The sequence below is a fragment of the Cebus imitator genome, unplaced genomic scaffold (genome assembly GCF_001604975.1).
Source record: "Cebus imitator isolate Cc_AM_T3 unplaced genomic scaffold, Cebus_imitator-1.0 Scaffold555, whole genome shotgun sequence".
NCBI classification, from domain to species: domain Eukaryota; kingdom Metazoa; phylum Chordata; class Mammalia; order Primates; family Cebidae; genus Cebus; species Cebus imitator.
Genome location: NW_016107870.1, coordinates 891,957 through 912,795, shown reverse-complemented (window position 1 = coordinate 912,795; position 20,839 = coordinate 891,957). Strand labels below are relative to the sequence as shown.

General features: G+C 57.7%; 2 protein-coding genes across 11 annotated transcripts in view; one reads left to right on the top strand and one right to left on the bottom strand.

Annotated features, from left to right (window-relative positions):
- Nucleotides 1-8,294, top strand: part of UCKL1 (uridine-cytidine kinase 1 like 1) — a 14,785-nt gene extending 6,491 nt beyond the window's left edge. For 2 of the 9 annotated variants that reach the window (XM_017515638.2, XM_017515642.2), the window contains exons 2-15: nucleotides 1,925-2,112; nucleotides 2,269-2,375; nucleotides 2,563-2,733; nucleotides 2,812-2,883; nucleotides 3,639-3,828; nucleotides 3,914-3,975; nucleotides 5,846-5,865; nucleotides 6,928-7,026; nucleotides 7,096-7,189; nucleotides 7,273-7,335; nucleotides 7,413-7,535; nucleotides 7,644-7,751; nucleotides 7,822-7,978; nucleotides 8,068-8,289. In XM_017515638.2, coding sequence (XP_017371127.1) covers nucleotides 1,925-2,112; nucleotides 2,269-2,375; nucleotides 2,563-2,733; nucleotides 2,812-2,883; nucleotides 3,639-3,828; nucleotides 3,914-3,975; nucleotides 5,846-5,865; nucleotides 6,928-7,026; nucleotides 7,096-7,189; nucleotides 7,273-7,335; nucleotides 7,413-7,535; nucleotides 7,644-7,751; nucleotides 7,822-7,978; nucleotides 8,068-8,144 — 1,531 coding nt within the window. In that variant the 3' untranslated portion in view covers nucleotides 8,145-8,289. Of the gene's footprint in view, nucleotides 1-1,921; nucleotides 2,113-2,268; nucleotides 2,376-2,562; nucleotides 2,734-2,811; nucleotides 2,884-3,638; nucleotides 3,829-3,913; nucleotides 3,976-4,710; nucleotides 4,728-5,845; nucleotides 5,866-6,927; nucleotides 7,027-7,095; nucleotides 7,190-7,272; nucleotides 7,336-7,412; nucleotides 7,536-7,643; nucleotides 7,752-7,821; nucleotides 7,979-8,067 lie in introns of all 9 variants that reach the window. The other 7 variants (XM_037733910.1, XM_037733912.1, XM_037733911.1 and 4 more) reach the window with 5 other exon arrangements.
- Nucleotides 8,295-12,389: 4,095 nt separating this feature from the next.
- DNAJC5 (DnaJ heat shock protein family (Hsp40) member C5) overlaps nucleotides 12,390-20,839 on the bottom strand; it is a 38,983-nt gene continuing 30,533 nt past the window's right edge. Inside the window, exons 2-6 of one of the 2 annotated variants that reach the window (XR_001820860.2) lie at nucleotides 18,798-18,915; nucleotides 17,759-17,972; nucleotides 16,478-16,649; nucleotides 16,323-16,396; nucleotides 12,390-16,038 (exon numbers count right to left, since the gene is read on the bottom strand). Coding sequence is in view for 1 of the 2 variants with exons in the window: in XM_017515652.2 (XP_017371141.1) it covers nucleotides 15,935-16,038; nucleotides 16,478-16,649; nucleotides 17,759-17,972; nucleotides 18,798-18,904 (597 nt within the window). In the remaining variant the exon portion in view is untranslated. The remainder of the gene's footprint in view (nucleotides 16,039-16,322; nucleotides 16,397-16,477; nucleotides 16,650-17,758; nucleotides 17,973-18,797; nucleotides 18,916-20,839) is intronic. The other variant, XM_017515652.2, reaches the window with a different exon arrangement.

Sequence of the window (20,839 nt, the reverse complement as noted above, 5' to 3'; positions counted from 1 at the left end):
TGTGAGCCCGGCCTGCGCTGTCAGGTTTACGGTGTGAGCCCGGCCTGCGCTGTCAGGTTTACGGTGTGAGCCCGGCCTGCGCTGTCAGGTTTACGTCCCTCCAGTCAGTCCCAGCTTCATGCGTTAGCAGGCTCACCCTTGGAATCCAGGGTGTGTGGAGGAAGTGCCATCAGCAGCAGGGGCAGCGTTGGGAGCTTTGCTGGAGAGCCCTGCCCGTTTGCAAGTCAGATTGTCTGGGCCGGAGCTTCCTCCCTGAGGTTGAAGACCGGGTGATTCCCTGCAGATGCCAGGGTTAAGCATCGAGGGGAGGGGCCGCCCAGATGTGTTCTTTGCCCGCCACGGCCCCCAGGGCCACCAGAGAGTTGCTGTCTGCTGGGAACCTGCTGCTGGAGCCTGAGGAGATGGCCCCTGGGGGTGAGCCTTGCAGGCCCTTTTGTTTACCGCTGGCGTGTTGGTAGTGTCCGGGCCCCTGGGTGATCGTGGCTCTGTTTGCTGGGTCCCGTCCTCCTTCTTGACGGATGACCGTTCAGGCAGACCTGAGTGGGGTGTAGGTCCCATGCCAGCCGCAGCCCCAATGCGGTCACGGCGCAGTACCACGGCACCTGCTCCCCTTTCAGTGCTTGGTGGAGTGGCACTGTCCCCAGGCCCCCTCGCTTGTATTTGCGCTCAGCCCCAGAGCAAACTCCGGAGAGAGGGATGCTGCGTGAGGCTGACTGGCTTGGTATTCCCAGTGCTCACTCTCCTGAAGGCAGTGTGGAAACAGACAAGCCTGTCTGTCTCTGAGAGGCACAGCAGCCTCTGGGGGCTCCCCCTTGCCCCAGGCAGGCTCACAGGTCAGCTCCCAGGCAGCCCAGACAGGTGGCAGCACCTTCGTCTCTGGTGTTTGCTGCATGCGGGAGGTTTCTATCTTGGGGGCCCAAGACGGGCCACAGCAAGAATGAATGGAGTTCCCATAAGGCTCCCAGCCCAGGGTCCCCCATCCTGCACTCTGACGGCCAGAGAGGCCAGGCCGTGGCACCACCCTGTGCAGGGTCCTGTCACTGCAGGAGGATCAGGTCCTGGCTGAGCCCTCTGGCTGGTCATGTCTGGGGACCTCACCCTGGGTGTGTGCACACAGCCTGGTCTGGCCTCGCCTCCACCCACATGCTGCCCTCACGCCTCCTTGGGCACCCCGCCTTCAGCATGGCAGCGATTTGGCTGCCCAGAGAGTGTGGTGGGTTGAAGGGAACATGGTCAACTTTGGGGTCTTGCCTGCCTTTCTCTTCCCACCTGGAGTTCCCTTGGGCACAAGGCCTGGCCCAGCCCAGCCAGTGCCCGTCCACACAGCAGAAGCATGGCCCCAAGAGAGTGCCTTTCCTCTTTCCTTTGTCCTTGCTTGCTGTTCCTCTGTCCTTGCTGTGTAGACAGCGATGATCTGAGGCCCTGTGCCAGGCTGAGCACTTCGCTCTGTGTATCCTGTGGCCCAACTGCAGGCAGGGTGTGGTTTTTTTTTGGGGGGGGGGTGGAGTCTCGCTCTGTCACCCAGGCTGGAGTGCAGTAGTGCAATCTCTGCCTTCTGGGTTTTCAAGCAATTCTCCTGCCTCAGCCTCCCCAGTAGCTGGGATTACAGGTGCCCGCAACCACACCTGGGTATTTATTATTATTTTTTTTTAGTAGAGTTGGGGTTTCACCATGTTGGCCAGGCTGGTCCCAAACTCCTGACCTCAAATGATCCACCTGCCTCAGCCTCCCAAAGTGCTGAAATTATAGGCGTGAGCCAAAGTGCCCAGCCCAGGCAGAGTTCATATTCACCCCAATGAGCCTGCCCGCCTCAGCCTTGCCTGTTGGGGGGTGCAGAGGGTGCCCTGTGGGCTGGCCACACTAGCAGGTGCCTGGAAGGTGGGCAGCCCTGGGCCAAATCCGAGCACATCCCTCTCTGCAGCAGCAATGCAGAGTCCTTGGACAGGCTCCTGCCACCTGTGGGCACTGGGCGCTCTCCCCGGAAGCGCACCACCAGCCAGTGCAAGTCGGAGCCTCCCCTGCTGCGCACCAGCAAACGCACCATCTACACGGCGGGGCGGCCACCCTGGTACAATGAGCACGGCACGCAATCCAAAGAGGCCTTCGCTATCGGTGAGAGCTGCGGGAGGGTGGGACCTGCTGCCGGGCGCCTGCCTCTGGCTCCCTCCAATGCTCGTGGAGCGCCAGAGGGAAGCCCGGCACCTCCGGGACCTGTCTGTGCGGCCAGCCCGTCTGCTCCCCATAGAGGCTCTCCACTCTCCCCGGCAGGCCTGGGAGGCGGCAGTGCCTCTGGGAAGACCACTGTGGCCAGAATGATCATCGAGGCCCTGGACGTGCCCTGGGTGGTCTTGCTGTCCATGGACTCCTTCTACAAGGTGGGCCCCCACCCAGCTCCTCTGAGGATCCCCTTGTCCTCTCCCTGACCCTGGGCCCCCCACACATGCAGGTCCCTGGTCTCTGAGCTCCAGTGTGGCTACTCCTGGGAGGCCTAGAGCTCCTGCCCGCTAGTACTGGGTGAGGGTCCTGCAGTGCCCGCAGCCGCTCCACAGCCTCCCCCACCAGGTGCTGACTGAGCAGCAGCAGGAACAGGCCGCACACAACAACTTCAACTTTGACCACCCGGACGCCTTTGACTTCGACCTCATCATTTCCACCCTCAAGAAGCTGAAGCAGGGGAAGAGCGTCAAGGTGCCCATCTATGACTTCACCACACACAGCCGGAAGAAGGACTGGGTAGGCCGGGGCCCTGCAGAGGGGCCTTGGGGGGCCACAGGCACTGGAGCAGTGTTCCACAACTGGGTTCCTTCGCAGAAAACGCTGTATGGTGCAAACGTCATCATCTTTGAGGGCATCATGGCCTTTGCTGACAAGACGCTGCTGGAGGTGAGCACCTGCCGGGAACGCCCACCCTGTTGGTGTCTCGGCCCCGGCTACCCTGTCCCTGAGGTGTGCGTGCTCCTGCCCCGTCCCCAAGGCCTCCACACTTTATCGGCCTAGGCCAGCCACTCCCCACCCCAGCCTCAACCCCAGGCATGGCACAGCTGGGGCCCTCTGCAGGCCCCACAAGGCAGAGCGTGGCTGCCTAGGGCAGTGGTTCCCTCTTCAGTGGCTGAGGCCGTGCTCACACCTGGCACGTTGTCATTCTCGTCCCCTGCTGTGGTCCTGAGGGACAGGTGGGGAACCAGGGCTGGTGCATTTGAGACTTTGCTATAGGTCACAGGGGCCTTCAGGACAGAGCTGAGTGTGACTCAGGTTGGCCTGACCCCAGGCCCCAGGTCCTGCCCCTGGCACAGGCCTAGAGGACCCCACTGTCCAGCACATAGCAGCCCCTGGCCCCTACAAGGCCTCTCAGGGGCCAACTCTGCTGAGCGTGCGGACAGACCCTAAACTCACCATGCCCCCTCTTCCAGTGTGTCTGTGCAAGTTCACTCAAGCCAAGGGGATCATGTGCACTCAGCCCCATTCCTGCCCAGCTCCCTAGCCAGCCACCATGCCATGCCTCTTCACCTAAGCCCCTGGCGACAGCACCCCACCCCCAGACATCCCCACCTGCAGGGTGCCCTGGGGCAAGTGGCTCTGACCAGGCCCACAGACCAGGTGGTCTCAGCAGCCGCTCACTGGCTTGCCGTCTCCACCAGCTCCTGGACATGAAGATCTTTGTGGACACAGACTCTGACATCCGCCTGGTGCGGCGGCTGCGCCGAGACATCAGTGAGCGCGGCCGGGACATCGAGGGTGTCATCAAGCAGTACAACAAGTTTGTCAAGCCGGCCTTCGACCAGTACATCCAGCCCACCATGCGCCTGGCAGACATTGTGGTGCCCAGAGGTGAGCCTCCTGGGCCACCTATCGCGCGGGCATCGGGCAGGCCAACAGTCCGACCCCCAGTCACCCTCCCCCCGTCCCGCCCCAGGGAGTGGCAACACGGTGGCTATCGATCTGATCGTGCAGCATGTGCACAGCCAGCTGGAGGAGGTGAGTGGCCTGCAGCCCAGCAGGTCCCACGACCCCAGAGCCCGACCCCACCCTGCTGCTTGCTTCTCCGCTGCCACCGCCTTCAGTGGCCTGCGCACCCCATCCCCCTGCATTCACCATCCCGTCGGTCCAGCCCTGAGTGTCCTGAGCCTGCTTGGTCAGCCTGATCGTCCGGCCCAGACCCCAGCTTGTTGCACCATGCAGGGCCTGGGTTCCCTGAGGAAGCTGGGGTGGGGGTACAGGTGCTCAGGATCTAGCTGAGGCTGCAGCCCACTCAGCACACCCAGCCTGAGCTTTGGAGAATGACAGAGATGACCTGCTGGCCCAGGGCTGTGGGGTTTCACTGCTGAGTCCCACATTGGGCCAGGCTCCTCTCTTTCTCAGGGGGTCACCCCAGGAGTGACACCCCCACCAGAGGTCCCGTGCTCCCTGAGGCATTCTATGGCTGGGCCTGGGAGCCTGGGCCGGCTTGAGCACACTTTCTAACAGGATGTTGAAGGCCTGAGGCCTGCAGAACAGAGCCCAGGGTCCTGCTCTGACTGCCCCAGCCCAGAACTGCAGGTCTGGCCCGAGTGGTCCCCAGATTAGAGGCCATTAGAAGCTTGCCACCTGCCATGGCTGGCCCTGTCCCAGTGGGCCTGCAGCACGTCCATTCCTGGGTGGGGTGGCCTGGCCACCTGCCCTGGTCACTGACAAGTCACCATTGCCTTGTGTCTCCCTGTGTTGCTGCCACAGCGTGAACTCAGCGTCAGGTAAGACTTCACAGCTATTTGCACAGATGGAGGCATTTCCAACACCCGCGGGGAGCCCTGGGTCTGGGCTGTGATCCAGCCAGGCAGGCAGCCGGCTCTTCCCCAGAGACAGAAGGGGTGGTACGGAATGGTCCCAGCCCTGCTTCTGTCTCCCCTTGCTGGCAGACAGGACACTGAGACACAGAGAGGTGAAGTAGCTTGCCCAGGGTCACAGGGTCTTGACCCTGGCCTAGCCAGACTTTGCTGGAGGCTCTGTGACACCAGAGGGCGTAGCTGTCCTCCTGAGCCAGCAGTGCTGGGCCCTTGGGGCAGTGACTGCAGACATGTCCCAGCTTCGAGGGAGCCTGGGGTACCTCCTGTGCCTCACGGGACCAGTCAGCTTTCCCTGGTTGGAGGCTGGAGGGCCTCATCCCTGTCCTCCTGCCCACCCAGGTCCTGCCCTGCCCTGCCCAGCTCCACACAGACCTCGAAGCTGTCAGCAGGAACAGGGGCAGCAAGAAGCTTGGGCTGGGTGGGGGCCACATCCCACCGCCCCTCCCCAAGGGCAGGTGGGCAGGGGGTCAGCCATGAGGGACTTTATCTTCCCGCCTTCTGTGGGTTGGGAGGCTCCTGGCTGAGCCATCTGGTGGGAGAGCCCTCATGCTCAGGGTCCTCCAAAGAGTTTACCAAACGTTGGAAATGTCTCCAGGGCCCGTCCGCCAGCCTCCTGTGCCTGCATGAGTCTCTGCTTGGCCCTCTGGGCAGCCAGGAAACCCACAGGTCTTGTCCCGTCAGGTTTCTCCTGAAGCCTTTGTTCTGAGAAAAAGTTTCCAGGGTTTCAAACTTGAAAAAACACCTGAACACAGCCAGACACATTTTCCATCGTCTGGACAGCCAAGGAAGCGTTGGCCTGCGGCCCCACTCACCTTCTCCAGCCCCATGAGGCCTTGCTTGGGGGAAGGAGGGAGGGCCAGGCAGGGCTGGGGGCGTGGCCGCCCACCCCACGCTCCTCCTCAGGCCTGCGGGGAATGCCCTGCTCCGCAACTAAGCAGCCTTCTCTTTGTTCTCTTCCTTCTCTTTGTAAACCCCCGTTTCCTGCCTTGTTCCCTCCCTGAACATGCTCTTCACCTGGCAAGCAGAGGAAGCTACGTTGGGATATGTGAGCAGAGTGCTCTGTGGTGCTGCTGTGTGCCCCGCGTCCCGTAGCCCCTTGTCCCCATCATGCACTGCCCGTTTCCTGCTCCTGCCCCGCCCCCTTCCCTGCGGCTGTCACGCCCCTGTTCTGCCCGTGCCGCACCTCTTCCATAACCCACCCTTCCTGCTCCTGCCCCACCTCTTTCCCCTCTTTTGTCCCCACCACACCCAATTCACTTTCCTGCCCCTTTTACACCTTTTTTGCCCCTGCCATACCCCTTCCCTGTTTTCTGCCACGAGCCTTTCCTACCCTGCGAAACCCAAATCCCTGCCACGCCCATTTCTTGCTCGTGCCACGCCCCTTTTCTGCTCTGCCTATCCCCTTCTGCCCTGCCCTTCCTTTCCCCTGTCACGCCCGTCCCTGCCACGCCCCTTTTCTGCTCTGCCTATCACCTTTCTTGCCTCTGCCCTGCCGCTTTCCTTTCCCCCTGCCACGCCCCGCCCCTGCCACGCCCCCTTGCTGCTCTGTCTTCCTGCCTGCCTCTGCTCTGCTCCTAGACCTGCTCCTGCCCCGGCCCTCCCCAGGCTTGAGCAGCGTGGTGGGGTAGCCAGGCGGCTCTAGCCAGCTTTGCCCCCACCCTCGTCTCGAAAGAGGCCACACAACACCTTGGGGAGGAGCCAGGGCGGGGTTTGATCCCACCAAGTTTTAGTTGTTCCCCCAGGGAGAGGCTGGGGCCAAGCCACCCACTCTGGGCTCTGGGACCTATCTGCACGAGTCAGCCCGCCCTGTGCCTGGCCCACTTCTGCTTCCTCTTAGCCCAGGAGGGGCCCTCACACCCTACCCACCTAGCTTTCTGCCTGATGGTGAGCTGCCCGGCTGTTGGCCGCCATCTTTCACCTTTGCCTGGCAGCTCAGGAGGGTGACAAATCCCCCCAGGTCGGCCCCAGGCAGCAGTGAGGCTCGCTCTGCACCTCCTGCTGCGCCTGGCCCACGTGTTCCCCTCGCAGTGACGCACATCCGTCCTGTGGGGAGGGAGAATGTGGGAGAAGACCCCATCTTGAGTGTTCCTAATGGGTTTGTCCCCAGGGCTGCACTGGCCTCAGCACACCAGTGCCACCCCCTGCCCCGGACGCTGAGCGTCCTGAAGAGCACGCCGCAGGTCCGGGGCATGCACACCATCATCAGGTAAGGCCCGCCTGGTGGGGGAACAGGACGCCCCGCGCGCGTGCCCCCGCTCAACCGTTGGCCTCACAGGGACAAGGAGACCAGTCGCGACGAGTTCATCTTCTACTCCAAAAGGCTGATGCGGCTGCTCATCGAGCACGCGCTCTCCTTCCTGCCCTTTCAGGTCTGTAGCTGCGAGGCGGCAGGTGGGTCCCGGAGCCGTGGGGCTCCCTGCCCTCACGGGCGCCCTCACCCTGCTCCCCACAGGACTGCGTCGTGCAGACCCCACAGGGGCAGGACTACGCGGGCAAGTGCTACGCGGGGAAGCAGGTACCTGCCTGGGCACACCTGGACGCGGGACAGGCAGCTGGGGCGGGATGTGGGCGCTCAGCCTCCCCTCCCCGTAGATCACCGGCGTGTCCATTCTGCGCGCTGGTGAGACCATGGAGCCCGCGCTGCGCGCCGTGTGCAAAGACGTGCGCATCGGCACCATCCTCATCCAGACCAACCAGCTCACTGGGGAGCCTGAGGTGCTTGGGGGCTGCCGGGGCGATGAGCCCGGGGGTTGGGGGCAGAGGGAGCTCCCAGCAAGGGGGCGCGGGGAGCCCCACCTGCAGCCTGACCCATGCTGCCGGCAGCTCCACTACCTAAGGCTGCCCAAGGACATCAGCGATGACCACGTGATCCTCATGGACTGCACCGTGTCCACTGGTGCCGCGGCCATGATGGCAGTGCGCGTGCTCCTGGTGAGTGGGCCCTGGGTAGGCGGGCCGGGTTCAGGCAGACGTGGGACTGACCTGCCCGTACACTCGGCAGGACCACGACGTGCCTGAGGACAAGATCTTTCTGCTGTCACTGCTTATGGCAGAGATGGGCGTGCACTCAGTGGCCTATGCATTTCCACGAGTGAGAATCATCACCACGGCGGTGGACAAGCGAGTTAATGACCTTTTTCGCATCATCCCAGGCATTGGTGAGGCTGCCCAGGCCCCTCGGCCGTGCATGAGGGCAGGGTGGGTGGCCCTGGGAGGCCCCCCGACACTGGCCTGCTTCTTTGTCCAGGGAACTTTGGCGACCGCTACTTTGGGACAGACGCGGTACCCGACGGCAGTGACGAGGAGGAACCCTACACGGGTTAGCCGCTCAGTGAGCCGCCCCGTCGCCACTACCCTCCTCCTGCCTCCAGACCCAGGATTGCTGAATACAAAGATGTTAATTTATTTTAATTTTTAAAATGTTACCAGTATAATTTATATGCATTTTATAAAATAAAGCTTTAGAAAAATGAAGATGTGATTCGCTGGTTACCGCACAGGAGTGGTGTCCTGGCTGAGGCCTGGGTTTGTGGAGACTCCCCACGGAGAGGGAGAGAGCTGAAGGCCCTGCCTTCTCTCTTGCAGGACCAGATCAAAGAAGGGGTAGAACCGGGCCCTGCAGCTCCTACCTCTGCTAGATGGGGCCCCTACAACCCACAGCTGGGTGGCCACCTGGCCTGGACCTGGTGCTCTGGGTCTCACAAGAGGCAGCCTGTGACTGTTTTCCCCGCCCTACATATTTGTACCATCAAGGGCCTCCCCACAGTCGGAGGTCCTTCCCACCAGGACAAGTCTCTGGAGGCCGCAGCACTGGGAGCCTGACCAGGGCCGAAGTGGGGGCGGGGCCCACGTCGCTGGAGCAGCTGCTGCTCGGGCTCAGGGCCCGACCCGCGCACCCCTCCAGACCAGGAGGCCCAGGCGTCCCATGCTCTCTGCTGTGCCCACGCCCGCAAGCCCAGGCTCCCTTAGGTCCTACCCACCCTGCTCTCCACGCAAGTCCCCCTCATCCTCCCCGAGGGCAGACGCCGGTGGTTTACTGAGGAAGAAGAGGCGCGCGCGCAGCGCCCATGTGACAGGCCCTGGAGCGTGGGAAGAGGCCCGGATAACTGAATCAACCTCCCGGGATGACACTGGGGGTTCAGTCCACGGGCCGGGCGCATCTGACACGGGACGCAGTCCTCCGGTGGTTCTTCGCAGCGGTCGAGGTCTCTCGGGCTCTAGCGTCTTCCTGCATGGAAGCCCGTGGCCAGGAGCGCGGTGTCCCTCGAGCCCGGCACCTGGGTTATGCCGGATCTCGGATTCCGGATCCCAGGCAGGGGTCTGTGGACGGAGGGATGGCTCAAGGCCGCTCTTCCCAGATGCCGCGAAGGTCTCCAACTGCCCGTAAGGCCAGGCGGGGTGCGCCGCTGGTCCCCAGGTGGGTTGCTCACCCCACTTGCCCCGCCCTACCGGAGTGACCACGCCCCTGCAACGCGGTAGGAAGCGGTCTCCACCGCACTCTCGCGGTCGCCCGGAGCGAGGAAGGCATGGCTGCGGGGAGCGTGGTCCGACTCTCGTAGACGCAGACGGCTGGGGCGCCGCAGGGCGGATGGAGAGCTTCGCCGCAGCGCCTCTTGGCCCCGGTCCCGCTCCCAGCGATCCCACCGCAGGGTCGGCTCAGCAGCGACGTTTCCCCTTCGTTTCCACAGTGAAAAACGACAAGCCAGTGGCCAATTATCCCAGGAGCGGCTGTGATTAATTCGTGACTATTCTGTACAGAAGCTAAAATGAACCAGACCTCATATAACCACATGGCTTGATTTTTGTACTACTACTATATAGGACGAGAGAGTCCTAAGGCAGGTGGGCTAGCACAGTGCAGTACAGTTTATGTAAAATGGTATAAACCAATGGTACATTTTACTGGACCTGAAAGTGCCAAAGTTCAAAACTAGGGAAGCGGCGGCGGGAAATGGGGGGTACAGACTGGTCTTTGGTGCTGTCATTTCTTAAAAATGGAAAATCTGACACAAACTACTTCATACTTCTTAAGTCTGAATAGAGGATTTCAAGGTGTTACATTTTACATAGACAGACTTACTGATTGACCTTTGCTTTAAGACAGGATCTCCCTGCCGCCCAGGCTGGAGTTCGGTGGTGCAACCACCGCTCATGGTAGCCTGGACTTCTTGGGCTCAAGCGATCATTCCGCCTCAGCCTCCTGAACAGCTGGGACCACAGACACAGACACTACGCCCAGGTAATTTTAAACCTCGTTTTGTAGAGACACGATCTCCCTGCTGCACAGTTTGGCCTTGAACTCCTGGGCTCAAGCAGTCCTCCCACATTGGCCCCCCGAAGTGTTGGGATTACAGGCATGAGCCACCACCCTGGCCGATTCCGAGTATTTTTATACCTTTTCTTCCACACTATTTTCATTTATTTTCAAAAGACAAGGTCTCGCTATGTCGGCCAGGCCAGTCTGGAACCCCTAGGCTCAAGCAATCCTTTTACCTCAGCCTCCCAAGGAGCTGGGGTTACTGGTGCGCACCACTGTGCCCAGCTCCCAAACTTTTTTTTTTTTTGAGACAGAATTTGGCTCTGTCACCCAGGCTGGAGTGCAGTGGCATAATCTTGGCTCACTGCAACCTCCACCTCCCAGGTTCAAGCAATTCTCTCCTGCCTCAGCCTTCAGAGTAGCTGGGATTATAGGAGCACCCCACCAGGTCCAGCTAATTTTTTTTTTTTTTTTAGTGGAGTCTTGCTCTGTAGAGCCCAGGCTGGAGTGCAGTGTTGCAATCTCGGTTCACTGCAACCTCTCCCTCCCAGGCCCTGGTTCAAGCAATTCTCCTGCCTCAGCTTCCTGAGTAACTGGGATTACAGGCACGCCCCATCATGCCTGGCTGGTTTTTGTATTTTTAGTAAAGATGGGGTTTCACCATGTTGGCCAAGCTGGTCTTGAACTCCTGATCTTGTGATCTGCCCACTTCGATCTCCCAAAGTGCTGGGATTATAGGCGTGAGCCACCATGCTTGGCCAATTTTTTTGTATTCTCCCCCACCCCCCGAGATGGAGTTTCGCTCTTGTTGCCCAGCCTGGAGTGCAGTGGTACAATCTCAGCTCACTGCAACCTCCGCCTCCTGGATTCCGGCGATTCTCCTGCCTCAGCCTCCTAAGTAGCTGGGATTAAAGGCATGCACCTCCACCACCCAGCTGATTTTTGCGTTTCTAGTAAAGAAGGGGTTCGCCATGTTGGTCAGGCTGGTCTCGAACTCCTAACCTCAGATGATCCACCTGCCTCGGCCTCCCAAAGTGCTGGGATAACAGTCGTGAGCCACCACACCCAGCCTCTTTGCTCCTGTCTTGATATTTAGAAAATGGAAGTGAAAAGGCATGTTGGCTCACGCCTGTAATCCCAGCACTTTGGGAGGGCGAGGCAGGCAGATCATCTGAGGTCAGGAGTTCAAGACCAGCCTGGCCAACATGGTGAAACCCCGTGTCTACTAAAAATACAAAAAAATTAGCTGGGTGTGGTGGTGGGCGCCTTAATCCCAGCTACTTGGGAGGCTGAGGCAGGAGAATTGCTTGAACCCAGGAGGTGGAGGCTGCAGTGAGACGAGAATGCACCACTGCACTCCAGCCTGGGTGACAGAGCAAACCTCCATCTCAAAAAAAAAGAAAGAAAATGGAGGTGAAAAGAGAACCAAGCGAATGGGAGCGTTTGTCCACATTTGGACCAGGCAGGAGGGAAGTGAGGTTCCAGCCACAAGGGGTGCAGGGGGCTCCTAAGGTCAACTGCTAGACTCGCCAAAACCAGGTATCTGCAGGACCAGTAAATAAGACACACGTGTGGTCTGCAGTGAAAACATTTATTTTACAACGTAATCTTTATTTTAGGTCAACATTCAGACATACAAGACGGAGATCACCATGCGAAACCAGCCTGGCCCTTGGAAGTGTATGCCCGGGCCAGGGTCAGCCGGAGGTCTGACAGCGCCTGCACCCAACACAGTCGGACTCCAGGGCGCCAGCAACAAAACCAGGGCATGGACAACCAGCTTCCATGTGTTTGCACTGGATTTTTAAAAACAATACATACTTCAGTGTTAACTTCTTCCCCCACCTGGCTTAAAACATCTCCCCAGTATCCAGGAAAACAAAATCTACCAAAAGTTGCCGCTGACAGGACCCCAGGCCCAGCCCCTTCTGGAGCGTAGTGCTGTGTGAACTCCTCTGGGGCGGACCTGGGGCCAGGACAGGTCCCCTTCCCAGGCTGCCCTCCAGAGGCAGCTTTGCCACTGATTGTATCTGTTGCTTAGAAAATTGGCTTTAATGTTTCAAGGGAGGGAAGGGTTTCCAGTCACCTCCTAGATTTCATACCAGGACACACACCTGGGTCAGGTGAGCACAACACAGAGTCCCCAGGACGGGCACCCGACCCCGCAGACCAGAGGCCAATGCTGGTGGGGCCATGGCAGTGCCCTGGGCACACAATCTGCACACAGTGGGCTCAGCCGGCCCTTCTGTGCACCTGCCAGGAAGGCCTCCTGCAGGTCCCTGCTCAACTCGTCCAGAACCAGAGGCTGTTTGAGAGCCGCCTTTTACTGTACTTGTTGCTGCCTGGTGACAGCAGCATGACACGCTTGCTGCGTGATATATACATATACACATATGTACACACACAGACACATCACAGCCCACACTCACAGCATGTGACGACGCGAACCGTTGCTGGTAAGGACAGTAAAAATGTAGCTTTTGCCAATTCCACAGGAGGATGATTCACAATCAAAATAACAGACACAGGTCAGTCCTGCGCCACATGGGTTCACAGCTCCAAATACTGGGAAAGGGTGAGATCAGTCACTTCGTGTCCCCTCAGGAGATGCCCCACAGTAGGATGCACTGAGTCAGAGCCAAGGGAGGGCAGACAAGACCCAGTCGAGCTCTGCCCACAGCAAAGAGACCCTCCAGCCGCAGCCTGTGTGCTGGTGCCCCCGCAGCACCCGGCCCACCCCGAACAGGCGCCCTGGGCGTGGCAGGGGACATGCAGCCCCCGAGACCAGTCTCAGCCGCCTGAGGCTCCAGGGTCTTTCCTGGATGGCAGCAGCAGCCGATGGAGATGACACGTCCTGCTGGGCGTGTGCACACGTGAGGTTCTTTTTCTAATAGGTCCCCACTAGGTGCCGGCTGCATTAACTGAACATCAGAACTAGGCAGGTTCACAAACACTGAGCAGTAATATCTAAAGCAGTTTAAAAATAAAGCCAAAAGGAAGACAAAAATCCCACTTCACCGAGTGGGGACAAATCTCCACACCAGCAGCTGCCGTGAAAGGACCGCAGGGCCGCCCCCACACCTCCTGCAGGTCCGAGGCTGGCTGTATTGCCTGGACTCCTCGTGAGCCGGACAGGCCCTGAAGCACGATGACCCCAGCAGGCCCCTGGCAGCCGCGCCCGATGGGCTGCTCTTTGCCCAGGCCCCACTGGCTCACTCATCGACCACAGCTCCAAGGGTGCGGAGTCAGGAAGCTCCTGTCACTGCCACCAGCAGGCTGGGGTGCCGGGTGCATCCTGGTCTCCCCTGTCCTCCCCTGGACAGGGAGGCCTGTAAGCTGTCCCAGGGGCTCATCACCTCTTTTAATTAACAGGGTAACGGTCTACTCAAGAAAAAGAGAAATAAAACCCAGGAGTATCTTTTTCCTTGAATTAAGACAAGGCCTTAAAACCAACAGCGCAGAACGCGGAAAACAGGGTTTGTTTCCAGGTCAGGCAGTGAGAGGAACTGCATGCCCGAGGGTCTGGGCTTCCTGGGGGTCTTCTAATCACAATCACTACCGTGAGAATTGTCATGGGCATGGTTTATTTACGTTTTACAAATTCTGCAGGGACTGGGTTCCACAATCCTCCAGACCTGCTCCTCTCCCCCACCCTACCCCACCCTCTTTGGGGAGCCGCATGGTTCTAAAAAATGGTCCATTGGACATTGTAACTGAAAAGCCATCTGGCAAACGGCCTGCTCTGATGGTACCAAAGGGCCCTGGAGGGTCCCAGCCACAGAGCTGTGTGAGCCGACAGAGAGCCTGTGGGGCTGAGCCAGCCCCGGATGGGCAGCTTTCTACCTTAGGTCCGAGCTTAGAACTTGGCTCTTGGCCAGTCTGGGGAAAAATAGCTCACTTCCTAAGTTACGTCTATAAAAACTGCAAAGGCTGCCGATGGCCGGCCTCTCGGGCTGACCTTGCTGCTGTGTTGAGTGGCATGGAAGCTCTCACTGTCTCACCACCTCTTACTCAGGACGGGCCAAACAATGAGTCTCTTACTCTTTCAGGAGAGGTCCGATTTTGACAAATTATTTCTAACTTAATATCACAGTGCGTATCTCTCCTCATCAAATGTCTTCATGATCATTTTAGTGAGAAAAACCAAAGAAACGTGGGACAAACACAACCACCCCAGGACCTGGTGCTGGCAGCTGGCTCACGGCCTACATGGGGATCTGCAGTCGGGGGCAGCTGGGGGCAACCAGCACCAAGGACCGAAACCACTCCTAAGCACGTCCAGATCTGCCTCACATCCATGCCCCTTCTGGCAACTTTCTGGTCACCCTGAACCTACCCTCTGCACAGCCTTGGGTGGGCCGCTGAGGGCAATGAGTCAGCAGGCAGGCAGGGAAAGGGAGCTGGAGGAGGCTCGTCTGGTTGGTCTAAGCCAGAGCCAAGACACACAGCCTTTTCCTCAGCTTCATCTCTACTGGGAACTCTGCGGAGGCCATCGTGGATGTTCTGCAGAAACCAGGCCCACTGGAGTCTACAGCACGGGGCCAAGGGCAGGCCCAGCACATCCCAAGAGCCACCGAGTGGGGCAGCTCTGACCCCCCTGCCAGCACAGGCTTGCTCCCCTACTCTGGGCACCACCTACAAGGTCTAGGATGGACAAGAGACTGACTTCCAATGGTCCACATGTGGATTCCGTGGTCTGGCTGCTGGCCTCCCAGGGACCCAACCCTCCTGAGCCGGAGGGTCGCTCTGGTCCAGTCAGTCCTTCCTCCAGGGACCTAACGAATCTGTCTCTGCCTGAATCATCGATGACGGGGCAAAGGCAAGTGGGGCAGACGGGAGCTCTGGCAAACACGGGAGGAGGGGTCTTGGGAGAGCCGCCATCCCCAGCGGCTGGGTGCTCACACATGCATGAACTACTCTGACTGTGGCTCCTCTGGCTGGTCCTACCATCTGTGGTTCTAAAGGTCCAAAAAGGGCTCTGGAAAGGACTGGTGGGCTGGAAGGAATGTGGAGAATGACCCCAGGACTGGGGACGGGGAGACTGGCCCCATCGATCCAGCTCACAGCCCTGGAAAAGTGCAGGAACACCAACAAACCACCCCAACACGGGCGAAGGACACACCTCCAAGGACCTAAACCTCAGAGTCCAGGCAACAAGGAGACCCAGGCTAGAACACTGTGCAGAGGACGCGGCATCCACCTCAGAAGGGCCTCTGACGCTCTCCACACCAAATTCACCCACGGGAGAAACCCTGTCACAAGGCCCAGGAAACCACAGTCCCCAAGCCAACTGTACCCAGCAGACACCAAGGAATGATGGTGACGCAGGGAGGACGTGCCCCGCCCCTTCTCAGGCAGGAGGAGGGCCCTGCTGCCGCTTGCTCAAGGCTGGGAGCACAGCGTGTGGCCCAGACCCTGAGGCCAGGACGGCAACACAGCTCCGCCAGGCACCACCTGCCTCCAGCACAGGGAGGAAGGGCAGCCCCATTCTCCTCGCCCCTCTGACCAGCTGCCGTCACCCCTCACTGGACCGCCCTGACCGAAAGCCGGGAGGCAGCTCCACCGTGCGGTTAACGCGGCCGGCCATGCCGCGGAACGTCCACAACACAGACATGGAACAGAACCCCGCACATGCTATTAAAAAAGGAAAAAGAACAGAAGACCGTAGCTACACTGCTTTAAATACTGCATGCTACGCACTTCGTGGGTCAAGGGTCGACGCTGGGCGGGCGTGGAGGCAGGAGGGGCGTGGCCAGGGCAGGCAGGAGGCCGCCTTCCCGTCTGTGACTACAGTTCACGATTCTAAGGTTGGCGTGGCCGGTGCTGCCTCCTCCCCTGACCACAGCTGCTCCCGGCTTTAGTTGAACCCGTCGGTGTGGTAGCTGGGGTGGGAGTCGGCTGTGAGCTGAGTGGTCTCGGTGGCAGATGCCGGCTGTATGACGATCGGCGTGTCTGTAGCCTCTGAAAGGCAAGCACACAGCGCACTGCACAAGGGCCGCAGCCTGCCGGGCGCCACCACTGGTCCTGCGGGATGACTTGCAGGCACCCGGACAAACGCTCAAGGGGAGAGGCTGCTCGCCGACCTCCACCCCGCACGGCTTTCCTCCGTGGCCTTGGGTCACCGCCAGCCCTCGGCCCTCGGCCCGCCCCGCCTGCCTGCCGCCCTGCCCCGCCTCGCAGTCCCTGGGCTCTACGGCTACCGCAGGTCAGGTCATGGTGGGGACAGCTCTGTGCGCCTGCTTTACCTCGGGGTCCACGTTCACACCTCAACAGTCCCAGCTGCCACCACAAACACTCGCGGCACAGTGTCAGTGCCCTCCTGTTTGACAAGACAGGTTGCCACATTCAGGGCCCAGTCTGGCTCTGCCCCACACACTGGGGCCCCGGGGCGGGCACTCACCCCTCTCGTCGGACTGCAGCTGCGCCTCCAGGTCCTCGGGGGACACGTAGAACTCCGTCTCCTCGCCCTCAGGCGCCTTGGGCTTGCACTTGCCGCAGCAGCAGTTGAAGCAGCAGCACAGGCAGCAGCAGCAGTAGCAGCACGTGAGGAGGCCGCAGAAGACAAACAGGGCCTGGGGGGAGAAGGAGGTGGCGTCGCACGGCCTCCGACGCCCCTGGAGAGGGCAGGGCTCCCGAACGCCCCCGGCATAAGGCAGCGGGCGGGTAGATAGGGATACTGCCTTCCCGACAGGAAGCAGAAGGAAAGAACTGAGGAAGGGATGAGGGGAGATACAGAACGAAATCCGCTGCTTCCAGAAAAGCAGTCTCCAGGCTGTGCATGGGGCTCACGCCTACAATCCCAGCAGCTCGGGAGCCTGAAGGGGGAGCATCACTTGAACCCAGGAGTTGAAGGTGAAAGTAAGCTAGGGTCGGCCAGGCGCAGTGGCTCACGCCTGTAATCCAAGCACTTTGGGAGGCCGAGGCGGGGAGCACCTGAGGTCAGTTCAAGACCAGCCTGGCCAACATGGTAAAACACTATCTCTACCAAAACATAAAAAATTAGCTGGGTGTGGTGGCGGGCACGTGTAATCCCAGCTACTGGGGAGGCTGAGGCAGGAGAATCACTTGAACCCAGGAGGCAGAGGTTGCAGTGAGTCAAGATTACACCACTGCAGTCCAGGCTGGGTGACACAGCAGGACTCCATCTCAAAAACAAAAAAAAGCAAGCTAGGAATTTACCACTGCACTCCAGTCCAGGCAACTGAGCAAGACTCTGTCTCTAAAACTAACCAAGTAAAAAACACTTTATAAGGATGCAAGTGAGGAGGCCAACGAGTCAAAGTCAAATATAGGCTTCTCACAAAGGCCATGCGGTCATTCAAACTCTCTGGCCTTATATATGACAGACATTTGGAACAAAACAAGGAAATGAAGAAACATCAAGGGTTATTTCCTCCTCTGTCTTGTGAAGGACTGGGAGCCATCTACAGAAGAGAATCTGGTGGCTCCACACGGCTCTTCCTTGGGGCAATCTGTGCACTTTGGCTTGTTCCAGGCAGGACATCAAGTCAGTGACACACCCTGCCCATCATGCAGGGTGCGGAGAAAGGCTCCATATGCCCAGAAACCATTTCTCAGGAGTGCAGAGTGCTGGCATCAAACACATGGCCTCCTCAGTGCCGGAAACCCTGCAGGCATGGAGTGACCTCAGTGCCCGCACGGCAGGCAGCTCGCCCCTCACCTTGGCCCACCAGCTGGACAGCACGAAGTAGGTGTTCACGTTCTCTTCCCCAAACTGCTCGGCCACGTAGAGCCCCAGCGAGCCGTACTTGTCGTAGATGTTCCTTTTTGTGGCGTCCGTCAGGATGGCGTGGGCGTTGTTGATCTCCTTGAACTTGTCTGCAGCCTCCGGGTTGTCAGGATTCTTGTCGGGGTGATATTTCAAGGCAAGTTTCCTGCAAACCAAAACCACGTCCTGGCTCTGTCCCGGCCTTCTGTCCCACGTCATCCACTGCAGGGTGCGGCGGAAGGAATGTCCACCCAGGCCACCTCACTGTCCGACTCTCCAGGGTTGCAGAGGCCAGGGACAGAAGCAAGCGCTACAGTCGCTTCAGTGAAACCTCCCGCCCTGACCCAGCCTCAGAGGAGGGAGCCCCATGGGCAGGGAGGGCCTGGGCAACCTGAGCTCTGCAGCACCAAGGCCAGCCCTGGCGTCCCAGCCCACTAACTGCACATGTGCCAAGTGAATGGTAAGCATGGCGGGGTGTAATGACGGCCTTGTAATATGTGCTTCTGAACTACACAACGCTCGCACACAGGAGGACGACGATCTGAATGGTTGTCTGTCTTTTAGGTTACTCCATGAAACTGTACCTAACAGTGCAGTTCTTCAAGTTCAATCAGAAAAGGCCACAGCAGTGTGGGGTCTCTGTCATCACTGTGTTAAAACAAGGAGACCACTGGACAATCTGGACCACACCAAAGTTCTGCCTGCTCTTGCCTGGGGGTCCCGAAACAGGTTCTGACCCTGATTCCCTGTGGAACTGTGAACAGTTAGTAACTACTAAGAGCTATTTTTTGTTGGCAAGAGAACACGAATATAATAATTTTAAGCTATAAGGAGCAGATTACACACACAAAGGTGTTATAGAGCTGTGACCAGTTAAATGCTGAGTCGGCCAGAATAAAGTATATGCAATGGTTCTTGGTAAAATGCAGACTGAACCACACGGGGCGTGTGTCTTCCTGCGGGGATAGGGGGCCCACACTTGTCTACTTACCGATAGGATTTTTTAATGTCATCTGAGGTTGCGTTCTTGTCCAGCCCAAGAACATGGTACAATGATTCCCCAGAGGTAGACAGTGAGCGCTGTCTCTGGTCTGCCATGTTAGGCTAATCTAGAAGAAAAAAATAAAAAGAAAGGATCACAAAGTATAGATGAAATTACCAAGTGCAGAGCTGATGGACTTTATTCCCTAAGACCATTCGAAGCACAAGAATCAAACGCTGCCTCGTGGAGTTTACAGTGTGCACACAGACCCCACGGCATGCAGGGGTGTAAGAGACAGTCCTAAACAGGGGACAGAGGGCTGCAATATGGCTACCCCAAGCAGATCCTGAAGAGTGAGAGCTACATACTGTAGGCTGGGTGCAGTGGCTCACACCTGCAATCCCAGTACTTTGGGAGGCTGAGGGGAGAGCATCGCTTCAGCCCAGGAGTTTGAGGCTGCAGTGAGCTGTGATCACACCACTGCGCTCCAGCCCAGGAGACGGAGTGAGACCCTATTCCAAAAAAAAAATTAAATTAAACATGAATATTGTAATCCCTAGAGCAACCTCTGCATAAAAAATGTAAAGTGGTTGAACCAGGACCTGGGACCTAGGAGGCAAAGGCTGCAGTGAGCCGAAATCATGTTGAACCAGGACCTGGGACCCAGGAGGCAAAGGTTGCAGTGAGCTGAGATCATGCCACTGCACTCCAGCCTGAGCTACAGAGCGAGACTCCATCTCAAAAAAAATAAAAATAAAAAGCAGCGAAACGGTATAAGCTAAAAAGTTAAAAGAAAAATGAAAATGAGGCCGGGCACAGTGGCTCACACCTGTAATCCCAGCACTTTGGGAGGCCGAGGCAGGAAGATCACCTGAGGTCAGGAGTTCGAGACCAGCCTGGCAAACATGGTGAAACCCCATCTCCACTAAAAACACAAAAATTAGCCGGGTGTGGTGGTAGGCACCTGTAATCCCAGCTACTTAGGAGCTGAGGCAGCAGAAATGCTTGAACCCAGGAGGCAGAGGTTGCAGTGAGCCAAGATCGTGCCACTGCACTCCAGCCTGGGTGACAAGAGTGAGATTTCATCTCAAGAAAGAAAAATGAAAATGAAACTCTTAACATAGGAAACAAATAGAAAATTAGTTGGTAGAGCTAAATCCAAACATATCAATAATTAAATTTAATGCTGGTAGACAAAAAACTTCAGTGAAAGGAAGGGACTGCCAGAATGAATAAAAATGTAAGACGCAACTCTAATTTTAATACCTTTCTCAGGAATTGACAAAACAGACCAAAAATAGAATCAGGAAAAACATCGATGTTCTGAACAACACTATCAACCACCATGACCTGATATTCATAGAACACCCAACATCTAACACTGTATATTCATAGAACACACAACATCTACCACCGTGACCTGATACTCACAGAACACCATGACCTGATATTCATAGAACACTCAACATCTAACACTGTATATTCATAAAACACACAACATCTACCACCGTGACCTGATACTCACAGAACACCATGACCTGATATTCATAGAACACCCAACATCTAACACTGTATATTCATAGAACACACAACACCTACCACCATGACCTGATATTCATAGAACACCATGACCTGATATTGATAGAACACCGTGACCTGATGATATTCATAGAACACCCAACATCTAACACTGTATATTCATAGAACACCCAACATCTACCACCATGACCTGATATTCATAGAACACCATGACCTAATATTTATAGAACACCCATCGTCTACCATCATAACCTGATACTCATAGAACACCCAACATCTACCGCCATGACCTGATACTCACAGAACACCATAACCTGATACTCATAGAACACCCAACATCTACCATCATAACCTGAAACTCACAGAACACCATAACCTGATATTTACAGAACACCCAACATCTACCACCATGACCCAATATTCATAGAACACCCAACATCTAACACTGTATATTCATAGAACACCCAACACCTACCACCATGACCTGATATTCATAGAACACCATGATCTGA